Source organism: Sciurus carolinensis, chromosome 2 (genome assembly GCF_902686445.1).
Source record: "Sciurus carolinensis chromosome 2, mSciCar1.2, whole genome shotgun sequence".
Taxonomy (NCBI): domain Eukaryota; kingdom Metazoa; phylum Chordata; class Mammalia; order Rodentia; family Sciuridae; genus Sciurus; species Sciurus carolinensis.
Genome location: NC_062214.1, coordinates 110,256,729 through 110,278,217, shown reverse-complemented (window position 1 = coordinate 110,278,217; position 21,489 = coordinate 110,256,729). Strand labels below are relative to the sequence as shown.

General features: G+C 36.2%; 2 protein-coding genes across 8 annotated transcripts in view; one reads left to right on the top strand and one right to left on the bottom strand.

The window, feature by feature from the left end:
* Window positions 1-10,201, bottom strand: part of Tmem87a (transmembrane protein 87A) — a 53,455-nt gene extending 43,254 nt beyond the window's left edge. For 2 of the 7 annotated variants that reach the window (XM_047536881.1, XM_047536903.1), the window contains exons 1-4: window positions 9,525-10,198; window positions 8,172-8,232; window positions 5,289-5,374; window positions 1,903-2,016 (exon numbers count right to left, since the gene is read on the bottom strand). In XM_047536881.1, coding sequence (XP_047392837.1) covers window positions 1,903-2,016; window positions 5,289-5,374; window positions 8,172-8,232; window positions 9,525-9,680 — 417 coding nt within the window. In that variant the 5' untranslated portion in view covers window positions 9,681-10,198. Of the gene's footprint in view, window positions 1-1,902; window positions 2,017-5,288; window positions 5,375-8,171; window positions 8,233-9,291; window positions 9,359-9,524 lie in introns of those variants that run through there. The other 5 variants (XM_047536915.1, XM_047536894.1, XM_047536910.1 and 2 more) reach the window with 5 other exon arrangements.
* Window positions 10,202-10,597: 396 nt separating this feature from the next.
* Ganc (glucosidase alpha, neutral C) overlaps window positions 10,598-21,489 on the top strand; it is an 85,972-nt gene continuing 75,080 nt past the window's right edge. The window contains 4 exon segments of the mRNA XM_047536870.1: window positions 10,598-10,835; window positions 12,278-12,297; window positions 12,300-12,339; window positions 14,989-15,097. Of these exon segments, the coding sequence (XP_047392826.1) occupies window positions 10,807-10,835; window positions 12,278-12,297; window positions 12,300-12,339; window positions 14,989-15,097 (198 nt within the window). The 5' untranslated portion in view covers window positions 10,598-10,806.

Genomic DNA, 21,489 nt, shown 5'->3' with positions numbered 1-21,489 from the left:
ATAAAAAATAAAAAGGTCTGGGAGTGTAGCTCAGTGGCAGAGAGTCACTGGGTTCAACCCCCAGTACCAAACAAAAACAAATCTTATAAATAAACTTTACCTCTAGTGACTGGATACAACACCTAGCTTTCAGGGAACTCCCTGCCATTTCAAGGCAATTTGCGAAATACTCCCAAGCAACTTTTTGGGTATTTTTTCAGTGGGGGTGGTTGGGGACTGAATCAAAGTCCTTACATATGCTAGGTAAGTTCTGTACCACTGAGATATATCCCCAGCCCCTCCAAAGCAATTTTTAAATCAGTAAGACAAAGCAAAGACAATCAAAATAACAATTTTCAACATCTATAAAATTTTCTATCAAATGGAGAAACACTGGATTGTGTAGAGGGAAATGAGGGGAAGGGAGGGGGTCAGGGGAAGGAAAGGTGGTGGAATGAGACAAACATGTACCCTATGCACATATATGATTACATGAATGGTGTGACTCTACATTGTGTACAGAGAAATGAAAAGTTGTGCTCCATTTGTGTACAATAAATCAAAATGTATTTTGCCATCATGTATAACTAAATAGATTAAAAGAAAAGAAAAGGAACCTAAGGAGGAATGCCCACGCCATATGAATTCATCTACCCATCTAAATCTACCCATCGATGACTCCCACTTTCACTTCCCTGCTACTTAAAATTCCACCACTAGAAGTACCCTTCTACTCACAGGAAGAGCATAAGCTGTCTAACTGGAAAAACTGGAAAATGATTATATCTGATAAAATTAAGGGCACATATCTTATGATTCAACAATTTCATTTATCAATAAATACAGCATTGCTATTCTAGAAGAAAACTGATGTTTGATTCTATTTCTAAGTAAATAGAACTTTATATCAGAAACCACTTACATGATTACGAATATTTAAAGCATCAAAACATATATACTAGTCATCTCTTCTTTCTCTAAAATAAGGTGTAAAACTCCACTCAAAGCAGTGATACGTCTTTGACTTCAGATTTATAGTAATAAAACAAAAACTCTAATTTTTCTGGGAACCTATCAATTAAATGAGCCAAGAGAATTAAAAATTTGAGGTGTTGGGCTGAGGCGGTAGCTCAGTGGTAAGCATTTGCCTCACACATGCAAGGCACTGGGTTCAATCACCCTCAACACCATACAAAAATAAATAAAGGTATTGTGTCCATCTACAAATAAAAAATATTTTTTAAAAAAATTTGAGGTGTTAAGGGCTGGGGATGTAGCTCAGTGGTAGAGTGTTGTCTAGCATGCATGAAACACTGGGTTTGAAAAATAAATAATAATTTATTTTTCAGGCATTAAGTGTTCATCAACAAATGAATGGATATGATATATTCTTAGAAGGGAATATAAATAAGTCTTATAAGGGAATAAAAGTCTGATACATGCTAAAACACAAACGAACCTTGAAAAGATGTGAAGTGAAAGAATTCAGACCAAAAAGAACCAAAAATTGTATGATTCTACATAAAAGAGGCATCTAAGATAGTCAAATCATACAGACAGAAAGTTAGTAGGGACTAGGAGTGGATGGGAGTGACTATTTAATGGGTATGGAGTTTCAGTTTGGGATGATGAAAGTTCTGGAGATAGACAGTGGTGATACTTAAAGTCAATGAACTGTATACTTAAAAGGTTAAAATGACAAAATATATCTTCCATAATTAAAAAAAAAAGTTTGCTTTTTACATTCAAAGTACATCCTTTCTTTAAGGAGATGAATATGTAAGTGGTTTGACTATGCACCTATCAAAACAAGCTTCCCACTTATTTCACCTACCAGAAATAACTGCAAGTGGAAAATGATTATGTGAAAAAATATAGACATTACACTACCCACATCTTCCATTTCCCACTTTTAAAGATTACCTGGGCTTTAAATAGTTCACTGCAGTTCTGGAATAATTTTGATGATGTCTGGTATTTCCCAGACAAGCCTCTTTTTTCCTTAAGTTTCTCCAAATATGTCTCTACTTCTTCTCCCTGGAAAAGGGGAGAGATGAAATATTTAATTTACTTGTCACAAATAAAATATTCAGAGGATAACAAATAGATCACCTGCAGTACAAATATTTAGTTTCCTATTTTAAAAATTAATAGCATTAAGCAAAGGCCATAAAACAGTATCCAGGAATCTAATGTTAATAAACTCTGAAGTACAAAATCCTTGTCTTTGGCTCACAAAGGATAGTTCTCTAGCAATTCTGAGGGAAACTGTCAAGAGTTCAGTTTCTGTCACATGAAAATACACTTAAAAGTGTCACTGACCAACTTAACATCAATAAAAAGATATGCTCATAAGCTAACTACTGTAGCCATTCACAGCCCATCGCTAACACTCTCCCCCCACCAAAAAAATACAATTTCTATGGTTTCACCTATTAGCTCTGTGATTTTTTTCCCATACCCACATCTCTGAACTTGCCTTCATTAGAAAAAGCTCCAATATCCAATCTCCAACCTTTTGGTTTATCATCTTCATACTTTACCTTGTAGCAATCCAAAATAACTGATACCTGCATGTCCTATGAAGACATAATTTGCTAAGCTCTTAACCAGTTTATATAGTTTCAAATGTCTGAACCTTTTATTGCAAATTCAATTAGTGATCAAGTAAGAGAAAAATATTAATGATAGTTCAAACTATATTCTGAAGTGTCATTTCTCTCTAAATTCTTCACTCCTTTCATTCCTTCCTGTCATCATCAACAGCACCAATGTTATATAACAAAAACACAATCACTATCACTGCAAAAAAGATCATGCAATGTATGATTTATCAAAATGCATAAATACATTCCACTGTCATGTACAACTAATTAGACAAAATTTAAAAATTAATAATAAAAAAATCATGTAAAACTTTAATATTAAGCAGAGATTCAAAATGCTTATGTTTTGAAAAACTAAAAGTGGGCACTTTTTAAAGACCAACTTATCTTTGTAAAGAAATTTCAAGAATAGGAAAAAAAAAATTTTTTTTTTAGTTGTAAATGGACTCAGTACCTTTATTTTTATTTATATATTTACTTTTATGAGGTGCTGAGGATTGAACCCAGTGCCTCCCACATGTCAACCAAATGCTCTACCACTGAGTTAGAACCCCAGCTCAAGAATAGGAAAATTTTAGGGAAAAAAAAAACAAGAACAACAGAAAGGAATGATGCAAACTGCAAACGGTGTTCTAGAAAGAGAATGGAAAAGGCCTGAAAAATCCGTCTCAGAGAATTGTATATCTTTAATGCTCAAATATCATGCACCATGGCAATACTAAAAAGAATGGTCCATAACCCCTTTCATAGGTCTAGGAGATCAAATTTTTTTGCTGTGCACTCATAGTACAAAAACAATGGTGGATAAATTGTTGCCACTTATTAAGAACCAAAGTAGTGGTATGAAACTCTGGTCACAAATTCAGCTACAGGGGAAGAAAAAAAACCACTAAGATATAAAAATGTCCTTAATGACACACAATAAAAATTTAAAAATTAATATTATGCCAGGCATGGTGGAGGCTTAGGCAGAAGGATTACAAGTTGGAGGTCAGCCTGGGCAATTTAGCAAGACCCCATCTCAAAAATTTAAAAGGGGTAAGGGATGTAGCTCAGTTGTACAACACTTGCTAAGCATGCCTGAGTCCCTAGGTTCAATCCCCACTACCGCCACCACCACAACAAAGGATTATTAATAAAAATAAATCTGGATCTGTGAGTGCATGCCTTATTTAATCACCTAAGTAACAAAATGAGAAGTTTGCAAAATATGATAAATGACTGTCTTGAGAAAAGCACTTTGTAATTGTTTTGACATGTGAGCTAAATGTGACCTTTTTTTTTTTTTTAACTTGACTGACAAACTATGGTTATTCAGACTGTGATCTGGGACATATTCTCCTGAAAATGAGCTATAACTTCAAGAAGAAATTGACAATATTACTTTCAGTGATTAAACTTGAGTTTTCAAGTAAAAACTGAAATTTCAGAGAACTCTATCTGCTATGTGAGATAAATGGTTTCCAATAGTTATGGAACTATTGATTGATATGGATAAGAAAGTAGAAGGTAAGAGTTACTAACAGTATAATTTACAGTTAAATATAAAATGAGTTAGTATTTGAAAGATTTATATAATTACATCAACCAATATTTCCTAAATGACTAATGAATGATATTAAAATCATGCATGGGTAAAAGATCCATTCAAAGTGCATTTTATATTACAGGATACAAAAAAGTTCACTACTATAATTTCAGATTTCACATTCCAACCAATCTTAAGAAAAAGATTAAAAAATAAATAAAAAATTCAAACCTCCCCTTAGAGTTTTGGAATATATCCCTAATTATCTGAAAGATTACTCAAATTTCAATCCTTTTCCCAACAATGTATCTGTATGAGGTTAGATTTTCAACATATACTTCAACCCATCACAATAGGTTAAAAAAAGAGATACAGGAAACTGTTCAATTAAAAAGCTCTATAAGTCAAGCATGGTGATGCACCTGTAATCCCAGCAACCTGGGAGGCTGAGGCAAGAAGTCAGCCTCAGTAACTTATCACAATCCTGTCTCAAAATAAAAAATAAAAAGGACTACAGATATAGCTCAGAGGTAGTGTCCCTGGGTTCAATCCCTAAAACAGGGGTAGTGGGGAAGAAAGAAGAGAGTGATCTGGAAGAATGCAAAATAATGTTAACCCTCCTTGTTTTTTGAAAAAGTTATTTTTATTAAAAATGTTATTTATAGCAACATGTAACAAGTTATAATTGCTACTTTAAAATAACTTATTAAATATTTTTGTATTTCCTCAGTTTGAATTTTTAAAAGGAAACCCATGTGAACAAAAGCTTTTGGTATCCACATGATTTTAAGAATGCTAAGAGTTCTGTCGGCATGGTGGCTCAGGTCTGTAAACCCAGTGACTCAGGGAGGCTAACACAGGAGGATCACAAATTCAAGGCCAGCCTCAACAACTTAGCAAGACTCTATCTCAAAATTTCAAAAAAGTGTCCCTGGGTTCAATTCCCACTTATCAAAATATTAAAAAAAAAAAATTGACAGAAGAATAATAAGAGTTCTAAGACCATAAAGTTTGAGAACTGCTGATATAGAGGTCTATAAACTGAGAAGAATGGATTTTAGTTACAGCTCTACTTCTCCATCAACTACATGACATTCTCTCCTCTATAAAATTAAAAGGTTGGGGCCAGATGACCTCTAAGGTCCAAGAAAAATCTGTATTTTTATGTTCCTTACCTTGAAGTTGTAGATTTCATTGTAACAATCGGCACTTTTCAGAAACCAGGTAATGTTCAAAGACAAATCACAAGGTTCTCCATCAACTATAAAGGAAAAAATCATTATCAACAAAAGATGATTACCAAGTGAAGCATTTTTCCAAAAAGCATTTTCCTGTCATATTCTGTGTATTTTCTACCATCTACCTAGATACTCAAAGATCATCCCTTCTCCAAACATAAGGGAATGAAATAACATATACAAAAACAACTGAATATTCTTCAGATAAAAGTATAGTTATTCACAGAAAGGGGTAATAATTAAGTAGTTTTTTATTCTTTTGAAAACGTGGATCTGTTTCTATGCCTTAAAAACCCCAATTTCTAGATCTCTACTGGAAAAATCTGGGAGGGATAAAAATAGTCCTAAGTTAAAACCAGTCTTCTAGTAATCAAATATTTATTGAGCAGAGCATACAAAGGTACAACAGCACAAGGTTAGGCCAAAGAAAGAAATGGACAGGAACAAATCATTGAAGATACTTAAAGAGGCTACACTCTAGTTGAAGAGATATGGAATAACATGAGGGATGTCACGAAGCAACATTCACAACTCTTACACAGTGGTTTAAATATTAGTTCCACTGAAGAAAAAAATCGTGGCTTGGAGTTTGAAAGACATCAAGAATAGACACAAAGAGCAATTAACAAAAAGCAAGTACGGCTGGGAAAGGCAGGAAGAGCAAAAGAAAAGACAGTATTAAATTATTTTTTTTTCAAAGTTCACCATAAGAGAGGCCTCATGAAGTCATGGAAACATCATATAACTGATTAAACATAGTTTGGAACTTATTCTAATAGATCAAGGCACTATTCTGAAGACTTGGGAATGTAAATCTAACTACTTGACTGATTAGCTATCTCACCTGGGGGAAATCAGCATTCCCCTTTATCTTCGATTCCAGCTCTGGAAAAGGACAAATTACTAAAGACTCCCTGCTTTCTACAAATACAACGAGCATTCAGGAATCTACCTCTGGTTTATAACAAAAGAAGCAACCTAATTATAAGCCTCCCCCCACCTTTTTTTGTTTTAAATTGTTTTCTTAGACTAAAATTTTTAAATAACCAACACATTTTTCATAGGAATGTGATAGAATGTGCAAAAATTTCATCTGTTGAGTATAATTTATGGAAATGATATAAAGGATACTGTAATCTGGCTACGAACTATTCAGAAGAATCCCTGCAGAGATAGGATTAATAAATTAAGTCAGTAAGAAAACATTCCCTAAAAAAAGATAAGCAAGGGAACTGAGCTGCAAAAATGTTGCTGTTTATGTTAAAAAACAACTAAGTTTAGAACTCTGAAAGGAAGGCCTGTCTAGAGATAATGAAAATGGTCCTGTCTATGCCATCGAAGACTATATACCATACTCACAAAGTATAAAATCAGAGGCGAGTGGTACACAGAAGTAACAAAAAGTTGAGGGAGCTGCAAATCCTCCAAAAAACTTTAAAATATACAGTTTGTTCAACTTGATGGCATATTTGATCAAAACGCAGGTGAGAAAAATACTACTATCTAAAAGAGTACCCAAGCCAAGAGAGGTGGCAGTTGTAATTCCAGCTACTCAGGAGGTTGTGGCGGGGTGGACTGTAAGTTTGAGGCCAGCCTCAGCAACCCAACAAGACCCTGTCTCAAAATAAAAAATTAAAAGGGCTGCAGATGAAACTCAGTGATAACAGCGCCCTTAGGTTCAATTCATAGTACCACAAAAATAAAAGAGTACCTAGCACACAGTAAGTATTTAACAGCTACTTACTAAACAATTAAAAGAACGAAATCATCGAACTATGTCTTATAACTTTGCACTTTCTGGAGAGAGGTATGTTTAGAAGTACATATTAGTCAGTTAAAAATAGGTAGTGCACACTTATAATCCCAGCAACTCAGGAGGCTGAGACGAGATTTCAAGTTCAAGGTCAGCCTTAGCAACTTAGCAAGACCCTGAATCAATATTAAAAAATAAATAGGGCTTGGATTGTAGTTCAGTGCTAACAAACTCCTGGGTTTAGTCCCCAGTTGGAAAAAAAAAAAATAGAAGTACACAGCAATCATCTAGATTTCATCCATCATCTTGACACTGAACTTCCCATGACCATTTATTCTCTAAAATAAAGCCAGTTTAAGAACTAACAGGAAGTTTTTCTTTAATACACAATGGGATAGTTTAGATTCAGATACAGTAATTATCCCCCTAGACAAACTGGTTTTGTTCTGCAGAATCCCTATTTTCTGGTAATATGTCTAAACTTCATCTTCATTGAGGTGGTAAAATACTCCTTTGGTAACTAAAAGATTCATTGAACACATTTGTTCAGAGCCAATGTTCTGACAAACCTAGGTCATGTTTTCAGTAAACATCTAGTAAGCATACAAGTGTAAAATAAGTGTTATCTTTAACTCAGAACAGAGTAAAACACTATGCAATCAACCAACATAATTACATATAATTCAACTAAGATGATTGACTGTTATATACATAATGTATAACTACTTACACATACACATACTATATTAGTCAACACAGATTCAATATAGTATAAATAAGTATATGACATATAAAATATAATACTGTATATAACAGAGTATACCCTCATGTATAATAAACTAAAAAAACAAGAGAAGAAAATAAAGTTCACAGAAGTATTCTGAAAAGTATTTAATGAAAGGACATCAGTTATACCAAATGTTTATACCTAGACAGTGCTGGACTACCAAATTTCCAAACTTGAAAATACACTACAAGTGAACGATCAGAAATGAAAAATGGGTAACTTAAAAAATTTTATTTACAACTTCAAAACTCAAGTAAATTCATGAAATTCAAAAACTTACATTTCAGGAAGATGGTGGTATTTCTGAAGAGGATCTTTCCAAAACTAAAATAATTTTTCCCCTGCAAAGATTTAAAAAAGAAAAGAAAAAAGACAATTAGCATCAGATCACTTCAATTCCCACAACACAATATAACTACTTAAATGTATAAAATATTCAAATTAGTTTTTTCCCCCCCAAGTTAGTTTTCTTAACTAAAAAATAGTAACACCTCTCCTTTTAGTGAAATTTGATCACAATCAAAATGCAGAATTTTTCCCCACAGGCCACAAAGCAAAGACTCTAGAAGAGAGGCCGCAAGAAAGCTCAACCTAAATTTTCATGGGTCTTACCCCTTAATAAGCAACTCATTTCCTCTACTCACTAAACACTGCCCAAACAACCAATTGAGGTTCTTGGTCCCCCCCCCCCCCCCCCCCCCCCCCCCCCCCCCCCCCCCCCGCAATAATTATTCTATAAGCAGTCTTACTTTTAAATCTAAGACTCAACTATACATCATTTTAGGAACAAGGAAAAACCTAAAATTGAGAACAAGTTCTTCACCAAGTGAATAAAAGCTATAATGCCTGCTATAAACTAACAATCAGCAAACAAAGCGGAATGAAACAAAAAGGTCAATGTGGTTTTCACAGGGCTAATGCTTTTTTTTTTTTTTTTTTTTTAGCATGTCGTGCCTACACCTGATTTTTGTTCTATGAAGGACAAAATGAAGTTTTTAAAAGTGGGAGAAGCAGAGTAAGTCCACCTGACAAGTTAATTGTCCAAATTTTAAAAGATTAGCCTTACATTTTAGAATTACATTTTAGAATTGTTTCTTCCACTTTAGCCATTCCAGTGTTGAAAACAGATCTTTAAATACCTAGGCTTCCCAATCTTAGCAAATCTTAGAATAACCATTTTAAAGTTAAAATAGAACCATTTCGAAAGCGGAAATTACCCAGAAACAAAAGAGTTCAGAGGAAAAAAAGAAACGAAGACGTCTATTTACATATCTTTCTTATCCAACTTGGGGTCACTGTACCCTATAAAACTTCAGCTGAAAAATAAATCACTACCTGAAATACCAAGTTTAAATATCTCTCACGTCAGGCACTGAAAGTTGTTACTTTGCGATAAGAACCTGTTCTACCGCTCCTCTGCGCTGCTTAAGTATCCTTGACATTCCGCCCAGCCTTTACACCAAGTGAAAGGTTCTTCGCTCCAAGGAGGTGGTCCCAGCTGGTGCGCTACACCGATTCTCCCGGAATCCCACCCCTTCGGGCGCAGCCTTTTGCCGAACCTTCATGAACCCCTTGGGCCGCCGTAGCCCCACCTCTTGCTCCTCTAGGCTCAGTCGCTACTCTTAACACTCACCGACGGTATCGGAATGTGCCACTTGGATCGGTCGGCAGCAGACACGGGTGCCAGTCCTACGCCAAAAAGCGATAATGGGTACAGCTGAGGCCCCAAAAGAAGAAGAATAACAGGTAACACTTGAAGCCACGCAGCTGCCGCCATCTTCACAGCCATGGAGTGTCTACTAAAAGCATTTCACCTCCTTCCGGTTTGTCCCGCCCTCTTCCGGCTCTGCTCTGAGGGCGGGATCATCCGGGTCCTCGAAAGCTCGTGGGACTTGTTTGTTTTGCAACCTAGCGGCCACTAGCTCAGACAGTCGTCCTAGTTCAAGTGTGAGATTTTTGGACCTATTGCGCATGCGTCATCCTATGGTAGCCTGGTCTTTTGGATGAGGATGATCTTCCAAAGCCACTGAAGCCTCAGGCTTCTCCTTTGTCTTACATTCCTTAAAGGATTTGAGGACCAAGCAAGCGCTCTCCTCTCTCTTCCTCCTTCTTGCTTCAGCCCCTCCTAAGTCCAACCGGGTCAGAAGTCCGGAGAAGCGGTCATTCTGGCTGCCTGATTGGCGTCCACTAGCGAGTTCTCCGATTTGGGAGCTGTTTAAGCAAAGGCTGGAATTTGGCACTAGTATAATAGATAACCTTCAAAGAGCCCTGAAAACTACGAAGCCGGCACTTCCCTTTCGAACTAAAATCGGGTAGAGAGTGGGTTAGTTTTCTGCCACTGAGGTGGAACTGCAGCAGCTTTGCTCCAATCAGGAGGCCGTTTCCTTTGCTTCCTGGTTCTCACGCTCTTTTTACCCTTCTAAGGCTCATTGTATACACGCCTTCTCCACTGCAAACAGTTTCGGTTCCTAATAAAAGCACAGTCCTCATCAGTCACCCATAATCAAGAAAAATTTGCCACGATAATACCTGTAGAAACGCTAGTTGCGCTTGAAAAATCCAAGGAGCAAGAACCAAGATCTGTCACTCCTTAAGAAACTGGGGAAGGGACTGGGATTGTGGCTTAATGGTAAAGCGCTTGCCTAGCACGTGTGAGGCACTGGGTTCGATCCTAAGCACCACATAAAAATAAATAGAGGTATTGTGTCCATCTACAACTAAAAAATAATAATAAAAAGATTAAGCTACAATAGATGCTTGAAAAAATAGAACCTAGGGGAGACCCCATTTACCAGAAACTTGACGATGGTGAAATGCTGGTCATAATTTAGAAACACCGCTAGTTGGCTTTCTATAAAGATCGCCCTAGGCTGTGGCCTGAGAGCTGAGAGCCAATCAGAGAGACAAAAGAAGCCATGGCAGCAGCCGAGAAAGAGGAAATCAGGTAAAGACCAAATGCTCTTGCAGGGACTGACCCCAGGGAGGACTGAAAGTACTTTGAAAACAGCCTTCTGGTTTTGAAGTTTTTATTGGGAAAAAAAAAAAGTTTTTTACATTTCTTATGTGAATGTTAGGTATTTGTGTGCTTTATCATTTTTACTCAATTTTACAGGGAATTAGCTAATGTTAATAGTCTCGCAAAATATTTTCAGGATAGTTGAATAACATTAGCAGTGAAAAAGTTGCCATCATAACACTTAACATGAATTTCAAGCATGTTGCTTTCGGAGTTCACTTTATACCCTCCTCCTGCTATGTCACTCCAGAGCTATTGCTTCAAATGTGGAAAGAGTAGACTGCAAAGTCTTCACACTTGATCACAAGAAACAGTAACAAAAACTGAATTTAATGAAGGATATAATTGCTTCCATGATAAGAAAAAATTTTAGTAGGACTAAGTTTATGTATCTGTATGGACTTGTTTTCATATTTTGAAGTTTGTGTCCAAAAAAAAAAAATCATGGACATGCTGAATACAGATGTATTCAGCCACAACTCTGCATGAAAGCCAATGTTTTGTTTTTACAGTTGTTTTAATCCAATGAAGACTAAGTTAAATACACATACTCAAATAGCAGTATACATCTTGTTCATGTTTTGTTCTAGAAACATTTCTTCTGGAAATTTAGTTTTGTTTTGATATTTTTTTAGTTGTCAATGGACCTTTATTTTACTTATTTATACATGGTACTAAGAATTGAACCCCATGTGTCGCATATGCCAGGCAAGTGCTCTCCCACTGCTACAATCCCAACCCTGGAAATTTAGTTTTAAAAAACATTTACCTCTGGATTGTCGGCAGCAGCATCTTAAAAAGCAAAAGTTTTTCCTTCTGTGATTGTTTCTAATTCTAGTACTTTGCAATATCTTTCTTAGAGTATTTGTCAGATTATATTGTGATTCCTGGTTAGGCTTTTACAGAAAGTATGGACATAGTTCTTCCTATCTTGTCTAGAGCCCAAAACCCAGTAAGAATATGTTCTGAAAATATTTTGTTGATTAGGTGAGTGAGTTGTTTTTGTTGTTGTTTAGTTTTAGTTTTCATTTGTTTTTGGAGTGGTTTTGTTTTTTTCTTTGTTCTTTCAGATTTTACTGTTACAGTCATAATTTTAAAAGAACCCTTCCTCATAGGTGACAGTGCTTTTTCTCCTTTGCTTTCAGAGTAATCCCAAATTTGATATTTTGTTGTTTAACTTGGATATTTTACAGAAGGATATCAGTTCTGCAACACTTGTGCCATTGTATTACATGAAGTTGTTGTAACACAATTTTGCATTGCACAAGACTCCAAAGGTTTATTTTGCATCTTCAAACTATAGTTAGAAAAGGTACAAAAATTGGATTCACAAACACTATGTAAAATACATTTCTTAAAATGTCTTTTAGTGTTGAAGATGAAGCTGTGGATAAAACGTTTTCAAAGACTGCAGCAAGATTGCTTTCTACAGGTAAAGAAAGTAAATATATTACCTAGATCAAACCATTTCTGGCCAGATGCAGAGGTGCACACCTGTAATCCCAGCGACTTGAGAGGCTAAAGCAGGAGGATTGCAAGTTCCAGGCCAGCCTGGACAACTTTGTGAGAGACCCTGTCTCAAAATAAAGAGCTGGGAGTGCAACTCAGTGCTAAAATACTTGCATAGCATATACAGGACCCTGGGTTCCATCCCCAGTGCCACAAAAAAAATTTTTAATTAAAAATTCTGACAATATTTCAAAATTAATGCTATTAAACTTTCGAGAATTGATAGGCTAAGGAAAGGGTCAGTTAGGAAATATAATGATTAAGGAATTATTCAGACAGGAGACTTTTAATTCTTTATACTTACCAGTGTATTACTTTAAATTTTTAACTAATTTAAAAGTATCATGTTTGAATAGATAACACTTTTATGTGATTCAAAAGTAATATAAAAGATATACATTGAAAAGTGTTATTCCCATTTCTGTCCCCTTTCACCCCATTCCTCGCCTTGTCTCTGTCAGTAACTAATTATTTATTCTTCTAGTAGTTCTCTTTGTTTAGATATATCTTCTGACATCACCCCCTTTCTTATACCAAATAAATTTCTGCAAAACTGTTGTATTCATCTTTTTTCTGCTTTAGTTTATTCTAAAGAAACTTTACTTGATTACTTGGAGAATTTCCTCCATTTTTATAGCTGCATAGTATTCCAAGGGTAGATGTACTAGTTCATCTGTCCTTCTCTTGCTAGATCCTTGGGTTGTTTTCAGTCTTATGCTATAATAGCACTGCCACAAAGAAGAGCTATTTAGGCAACTTAGGTCATTTTCCATAGACCTAAGACCTCTATATTCTATAAAGAACAGATTTCTAGGAATGGTATTATTGGTTTAAAGTATAAATGCATTTGAAACATGTTAATTACTACTAGATTTCCTCTACTGGGATTGTACTATTTTATACTCCCATCACTATTCTGTGAGATCATCTGTTTCCCAGAGCCTCAAATGATCCTGCAACAAATAATAAAAAATTGTTTCATATAATTTAACTTTCTAATTTACTCACTCTATAGAGGAAGGGAAATCTTCTCTCTCTCTCTCTCTCTCTCTCTCTCTCTCTCTCTCTCTCTGTATGTGTCTTTCTAGGGATTGAATATAGAGCCTCATACATGCTAGGCAAGCTATTTTGATGGTGAGCACTGAGCTACATCCCTAACCCAGGAAAGCATACTATTTTAATTCAGAACAGGTATTTTAGAGGGAAGTCTATATTGATATGAAACACCACTATTAGTCTGTTCAGTGCTAATTACAGCAGTACTATTATTTCTTTCCCTCCCAGTACTAGAAGCAGGAATTCTTGTGCTTCTCACTGACCATAACCTCATTACAACTTTCTTTGACCCACCTGGAGGAGGGAACCCAATCCTCTATCAATATTTATTTCAATTCTTTGGACATCCATAAGTATATATTCTTATTTTACCTGGATTTGGAATTATTTCACACATTGTTACTTATTATTCAGGAAAAAAAGAACCCTTTGGTTACATAGGAATAGTGTGAGTTATAATATCTATCGATTTCTTAGGATTTATTGTCTGAGCCTACCATATAATAACCATAGGAATAGATGTTGATACCTGAGCATGTTTTACATCAGCTACTATAATTATCTCCATTCCAACAGGGGTTAAAATCTTTAGCTGACTAGCAATACCACACAGCAGAAACATTAAATGATCTCCCACGGTACTATGAGCCCTTGTATTTATTTTCCTCTTTAACATTGAAGGTTGTGCAGGAATTGATGTAGCCAACTCATCACTAGGTGGTGTTTTACATTACATTGTAGCTCACTTCCACTATGTACTATCCATATGAGCAGTGTTCACAACTATAGGAAGCTTTGTCCACTGATTCCCTCTATTCTTGGGATACACTCTAGATTCTACAAGAGCAAAAATCCACTTCACAGTCATATTCCTAGGATATGCCCGGTCACCTTGTTAAACCATTACATGAATTTCCACCAGAATCTATTGAGTTGCTCCTAAAGGATCCATTTCTTGAAAAGAGAGCAGGAAATGAACAAACTCATAAATGTCGTCTTTGAAAATTACCCCACCAGCTCAATAAAGGATACAAGTTGCCATCCTTAAGCAAATTAAGGATGTTATATTGAAAAATTACTTAAATATTCTTATTAATACCAATTTTATTAGCTCTTAAATAATGTGTAATGCCCTTAATACTTTGTGAGAGTACTAGTACTACCTATGCCCAATTCACTTAATAACAGTGAATTTTTTTTTTTTTTTTTTTTTTTTTTTTGGTACTGGGGATTGAACCCACGATCATTTTACCCACTGCACTCCATCCCCAGTTCCTTCTGTTTTTCATTTTGAGGCAGGATCTCACTAAGCTGCTAAAAGTCTCACTAAATTACCCAGGCTGACCTTGAATTCATGATCTTCCCACCTCGACCTTCTGAGTCACTGGGATTATAGGTGTCTGCCACCACTCCCAGTTTCATAATGCGTTTTAATGACTTCTACATGATAATATAGTCTATTGGATGCTGAAAGTCACAAATAGTCCTCACACATCTTTATACTCCATATCTATAGGCGTCAAAAACAGCAACTCTCCAAGAATTCTACCTATCGGGCATTATTAAACTCAGTCACAACAGACAAAGACAGCACCAGATTCCAAATCATCAATGAAGCAACTAAGGTGAGATAGAAGTATCTTCTACAGAGAATAATTTTGTTTCTGTATTTATGTGGGTTGAATGATATAAATTTCCACAGTAGCTAATTAAAACTGTTTGTCTCAGGGCTGGGGATATAGCTCAGTTGGTAGAGTACTTGCCTTATAAGGCCCTGGGTTCAATCCCCAGCACGGCAAAAAAAAAAAAAAAAAGTTTGTCTCCATAACGTATTTCGTTAGAGAAGGAATTTATCTTTTTATATCTATACTAATAGTATTTTAATAGTAATTTGAATGTCAACATAGATTGTCTATGTATCAGATGTTTTTCTAGGTGTTTACAAATGTTGTTTCTTTTTAATTAATCTTCTTAGTGCACCTAAAGGTACATTGTATTACTCTCAGTTATCAGATAACAAAATTTGGATCTAGAAAGTCACTTGTTCACAGTAACCAGAATATCCCCTTGTATCAAACTCCATCAAACATCCAGGCACTTCCTAGCATGTTGTATAACATATGATAGTTCACAGTAACCAGAATATCCCCTTGTATCAAACTCCATCAAACATCCAGGCACTTCCTAGCATGTTGCATAACATATGATTGTTCCTGCAGCCTAAGAAGATTCAGTGAATGTTCAGACTTCAGAATGCAGATGACCAAGGAATAGTAAAGGGACCATTCAGTAGAAAATCTAAGTCACAAGTATCCCATCTCCTGAGCTGCTTCACTAGTGAATCATCATAGTTATTACATGTAAAAGAATATCTTAAATATTTTTCTTACTTGTCAGATCATCACACTACTTCATATGTGCCACAAAGATAGGCCAGTCATAGAAGTACTATGGGCACACTAGAAAGTGTGGCTGTGCCCAAGTACCTGATGCACTCAGCCTGACCCTGGTTTCCAGATTCTTCCCCATCTTGTAAAGGCATCCTAAGTGTCCAAGTCCTCTCAGATCAATCGGAACTAACTGGTAATTCTATAACTGAAACATATAGTTAAGACAATATGACCTGGGTCCTGTAACAGCTTGGACAGTGACTCCATCAACTCACTAACAAATACTGGGTTGCTGACTTTTATCTGAAAGCTGTGTGAGATCTCCTTGTAACTACAATAGTTCCTGCCCTAGAGAACTCTACTAAATAAACTTATCAGAGAAGACAGAACAAAAATTGCCCACATCAGAATTCTCTATAACATGTATAACATTTGTAAGACCTTTAATCTAGAAACTCTGGTTGAGATCAACAGAAGCTAATGGCTACAGAAAATGCAAAGCCTACCACAGACTTTCCAAGAGTCTTAAAGTCTGTCACCAGATATTAGGAACTCTCCTTTCTCATTTTTTGGGTCATTTTCTCATTTTCCTTCCTGTCTTCAATATAGCTAACCCCAAAGAGTTGTAGAGTCCATGATCAGGACAAGAATCTTCATCCATCCTTGGGGAGGCTTAGTATTTTGAGAGTACTGAATAATCCACTATCATGAAGACACACATTGAAGCAAAATCAATAAGGCAAAATTACTCAGAGTATCATTGATGAACCAAAATGGAAAAAAAAAAAAATTGAACCCAGAGCACTTTACCGCGGAGTTTCATCCCCAGACCATTTTTATTTTTGATTTTTTTAATTATTTTTTTAAATTTTGAGACTGGTTCTCCCTAAGTTGCTAAAGGTCTTGCCCCCCACCCACCTCAAGTTGTTAAGTCTCAAACTCTCAATCCTCCTGTCTCAGCTTCCTGAGTTGCTGGATCACAGGCATGAACCTCCGTGCCCAGCTATCAAAATGAAAATTTTCAACACATCTAGATACCGAGAGTTAGTGGTAGACCCCCCTCCACATATGCCCTTTAATTTCTGTAGGTCTTTCTCTCTCTTTTGATCCTGAACATGTGAGACTGTTGTTCAGGTCAGTTGCCAGCACCAAAGTCCAACAGATCTTGATGCCTTTAGAGGAAAAGAATTTACAGTACAGGAGGACCCACAGGATCTCAACACACACAGCATTTGACTCACAATGGAGTTAAGGAGCCTGAAAGCAAGGACAGATTATCTCGGATGTCAGCAACATAGCATCCAAGACTGAGAATTTTTTGGACATCTTGGAACAGACTCCATGTTCAGGTATTTGAAAATATCAGAACTGCATAAGGAATCTGTGCATTCTGAGTGCAAGCAAATTTATATTTTGAGATGTCACCCTGAAATTTGGACTGAACTCTATAATGCCCTCCTTATCCTGTAGAGTTGAGAACACTAATAGGAACTTAAAGTTTCATGCCCTCTTTTAGTTTTGTAGGAACAATGAAGATCTAGACAATAATCTTTAAAGTTGACAGCACAGTTCATCTCATGACTTAGAAATAGAATCTCCGTTAAAGGTTGTTTCTGGGATGAGATGGTTCTTTTAAGGGGATTGATTGCACATTAAGATATGGAACCAGTGTTGTCTGGAGATTTAAAGTAAGCTGCATACCTCCACTTAATAAGAATGCTAGTTTTTTATTTCAGTTTCAGAGAGACAGATCCCAAAGTCTGTGAGGATCGTATTCAGCTCACAGCTGCACTTCTCAAATTGCACTGATGAAGCAGATTCTGACAAACACAGCACTCTCAGTGCCTGACTTCCCCCTCTCCTTTAAAACCCTTAAAGCAATAACTTCAGATTTGCCAGGATTTGCTTTTTTTTTTTTTTTTTTTTTTTGGATCCTTCTTCCCAATTCTCCTCCCCCAAATTGTCCCTTAATAAACCATCAAGAAACAGAATCAAACTTCATTCAACATTGTCTTTTTGTTGCTTGAACCATCATAATAAAATTCCATAGACTGGGTGACTTAAACAACAGTTTCTTCTGCACAGTTCCAAAGGCTGAAAATTCCAAGACAGGATGCCAACACATTCACTGGTCATGGCCCTCCTGGCTTGTAGAAGGCTGCTTCTTCCTCACATTGTGGAGAAGGACAGAGCAAACTCGGGTCTTATAAAGACACTAATCCCATCTTGAGAATTCTGCTTTCGTGACCTCATCTAAGCCTAACCCCTCCCAAAGACTCCATCTCCAAATAACATAACATTGAGTGTTAGAAATTTTGCAGGCAAATTTTGGGGTTCACAGTTCAGTCCATAGCATACATCATGTTCCTAGGATACATTAATGTTACAAAACAAGCTGAAGTGTCAATCTGTATGTTATCATCAGGTCAGGACATCCAGACTTTGAAGAGATACTGGTAGCAGGTTCAGATATTGAATTTTTGTCGCATAGGGTCCCCATATAGTATTGTTCTTAATTCTAAAGACAGAATAATCAAATAGATATTTGATAAAGAAACTTACAGAAGAAATCTGAAAGGAATGTCATCATAAAAATGTTTACTGCTGTTTTCCCACCTTCAGTGAAGTTTATACCTTCCGTGACCTAGATTGAGAAACAGAGTTCTAACCTTGTGACTTCAATACAAGGAAATACATGCTGTCTTCTGAACACAGCTAGCAAGGCTGTCAGGAGCAGATCTCTATCTTTAGTCTACTTTGTATTGCTACTTTTGATGTTTCCTCATAATATGGATGATCATTTGACAACATAATATACTTTCTTTTGCAACCTGTTTGCAAGGTTTCACCAGAGACAGCACTTCTCTCAGTTTCTCCAAGGATACCAGGATATTTCTGAGCACCTCCATGAAGTTACTCCTTGCTTCTTCATCTAAGCAGAATAAAAATGAGAATTAGCCTAACCAGCGATATCTGCAGCAGATAAGCCATGGGTATCACTTTTTAGCAAGTGTCATTTCTGTTGAAATGGCCAGAGTAGGCAGAAAATTTGGGAAGTGGACAATCAGAAGCACACCTGGACAAGCTGATTGTCCTTGAGGAACAGGCTAATGCCCAGTGTGAAGTTTTCAGTGCTTTCCCTAGAGAATCAGTGCTTACAGTAAACCAACTGACTGAAACTCTAGATGGGGAAGTTAGTGCTCTACAATGATTAAATGAGCTCTTAAACCATTCTCTGAATCCTGGGAGGTCCTTAACAGCTGGAAGAGGTGGTCACTCATTCTTACAGGCCTTTTAGAATAACTGTTCTTAATATAGTGTAGAACCCTGGTGCCAGAGGACAAGTAAGATCAGCCAATCAAGGAGGAGTTGATAGAGTCATGATTTCCCTTCATAACATCCACTGCCATTTAAATATGTATTCAAGGACTGTTCTGTTAACTTGATTACAGTTTCTAAAAGTTGTGATTCCAAGTTGTGAGTGAATAAAAAGTTGCTTTAGTATAATTATGGTCAATCCTCTGCATGAATACATAGACAAAGCTATTTCTACCACCATGCTTTTGCCCATGTTTTTGCCCATGTGGACATTAAAAACAATTAGTCTTATGGATGACACACTACCAGGCTTTGTTTTTATTGAGTGTAGGAAAAATAAGATAGGAAATTTGTACTCTTATACACTGACTGAAAAACTGGGCCTCTATGTAATGATATATAAAAAAATCAACAGAGACCTGTAATATCAGAAAGAACCTCCAGAAAGTATCCTTCTTTTTTTTTTGGGGGGTGCTGGGGATCAAACCCAGGGCCTTGTGCTTACAAGGCAAGCACTCTACCGACTGAGCTATCTCCCCAGCCCCGAAAGTATCCTTCTGTGAGGATTTTTCTCAGTTTCTCTGCATTTGTGAATGTTTTACATCTTAAATATTTCTAAGGGAGCAAAACACATGCTCTTACCCCATTTAAAATTTTTAGGTATATATTTGTTTATCTAGCTGCAGTTGAAGTATAACTGCTTCTGTTATCTAAGGATTAATATTAAATTCTCAATTTAAGCAATCCAACTTATAAAACTTATCTTCTTAATACATTTTTCATTGATATTCCCAACCATCACTAATAGGAGGTAATTTGGCAATTCATTTGTATATTTTTGTTCATAAATATCCAAATAGATCCCTAACAAATAAGAACAAGAACATCTAGAAATTCTTAAAACAAATAAAATAATGTAACATTCATATTTAGACTTTTTGAAAGAGCAAGGTTTTGAGGAAAAGATTGGGCAATAGTGGCAGTTAAGAAGGCTCAGGGAAGTGGTTTTTAAACTGTCATCCACAGAGTCCTGGGGTTTCAGTGGAAGTGGGATTTTGGAGCTCAGTGCAGAAAGGAGAGGGGGCTCCAAGCTAGGAACTCTGGGTCACTCCCACTGACTGTCTTTAACCCAAGTAGCTTTATTTATTGGACTTCTTGGAGTATACTGATATTAGAAGAAAATAAGTAAACCAACAGAAAATATAGCATAAACCAGATCATAGCAGTAAATGCATACTAACATCTTAGGAGATAATGTGCTGGAACATGAAAACTGTGTTGGTGAAAGAGATAAAAATGAATTTGGGAGCTAGGATAGCTCAGTGATAGAACACATGCTTAGCATGCAAGACAGCCTGGATTCAATCAATCCCCAGCACCAAAACCAAAAAAGAATGAATGTGAATATTGACTTTGAAAAGAGCCACCTATTGGGGAAATTTGCTCAGTTAAGTTTTTAAAAATTTAAAATGGAGCTTTAACTCTGATTTGTTCATAACATCATTATGGTAAAGCAGGGTTATTTCTACCTCACTTCATATAATTAAGGCTCTTTTCTGGACTGCAACCTCAAGAACATAAGATACAGAATAGTCTTCCGTTTTGGAGTTAGTTTGTTTGTTTTTCCAGAGATCTAGAAGTTTATTTAGGAATATAGAGGCACATTCAATGGGAGAATGCAGGCAGTCTCCAAAAAAGAGAAATAGCCAGTCTTAGGTTTTTTAAAAATTGCCTGTTTAGGGGCTGGAGTTGTGGCTCAGTGGTAGAGCACTTGCCTGGCATGTCTGAGGCCCCGAGTTCAATATTCAGCACCACATATAAATAAATAGAATAAAAGATTCATTGAAAACTAAAAAATATTTAAAAAATTGCCCGTTTGGTTTTTTTAAAGAAAGATATTTTACTAAAAATAGAAGGATTCTGGGTACATAACTAGATACAATTTGTTAATCAGATCTAGACAGAGGACCTATTTGCTCTTTGTAGCATGTTTTGCCCATTTTCACCTACCTGAAATTGTAGTAATGTTCTAATACCCTGCTTAAATCCTCTTCCAGAACCTCTCACTTACATTCATCATTAGTAGTCCCCTTCCTGGAGGATCCCAACTTCAAGGCCAGTCTCAGCAAATTTGCCAATCCCTAAGCAACTTAGTGAGACCCTGTCTCAAAATAAAAAATAAATAGGACTGAGGATGTGGCTTAATGATAAAGTGCCCTGGAGTTCAGTACCAAAAATAAAATATAATAAAATAAAAAATAGTTCCTCTCCTTATTCCCCCTACTACTATACTTGTCTTTCTATCTGCA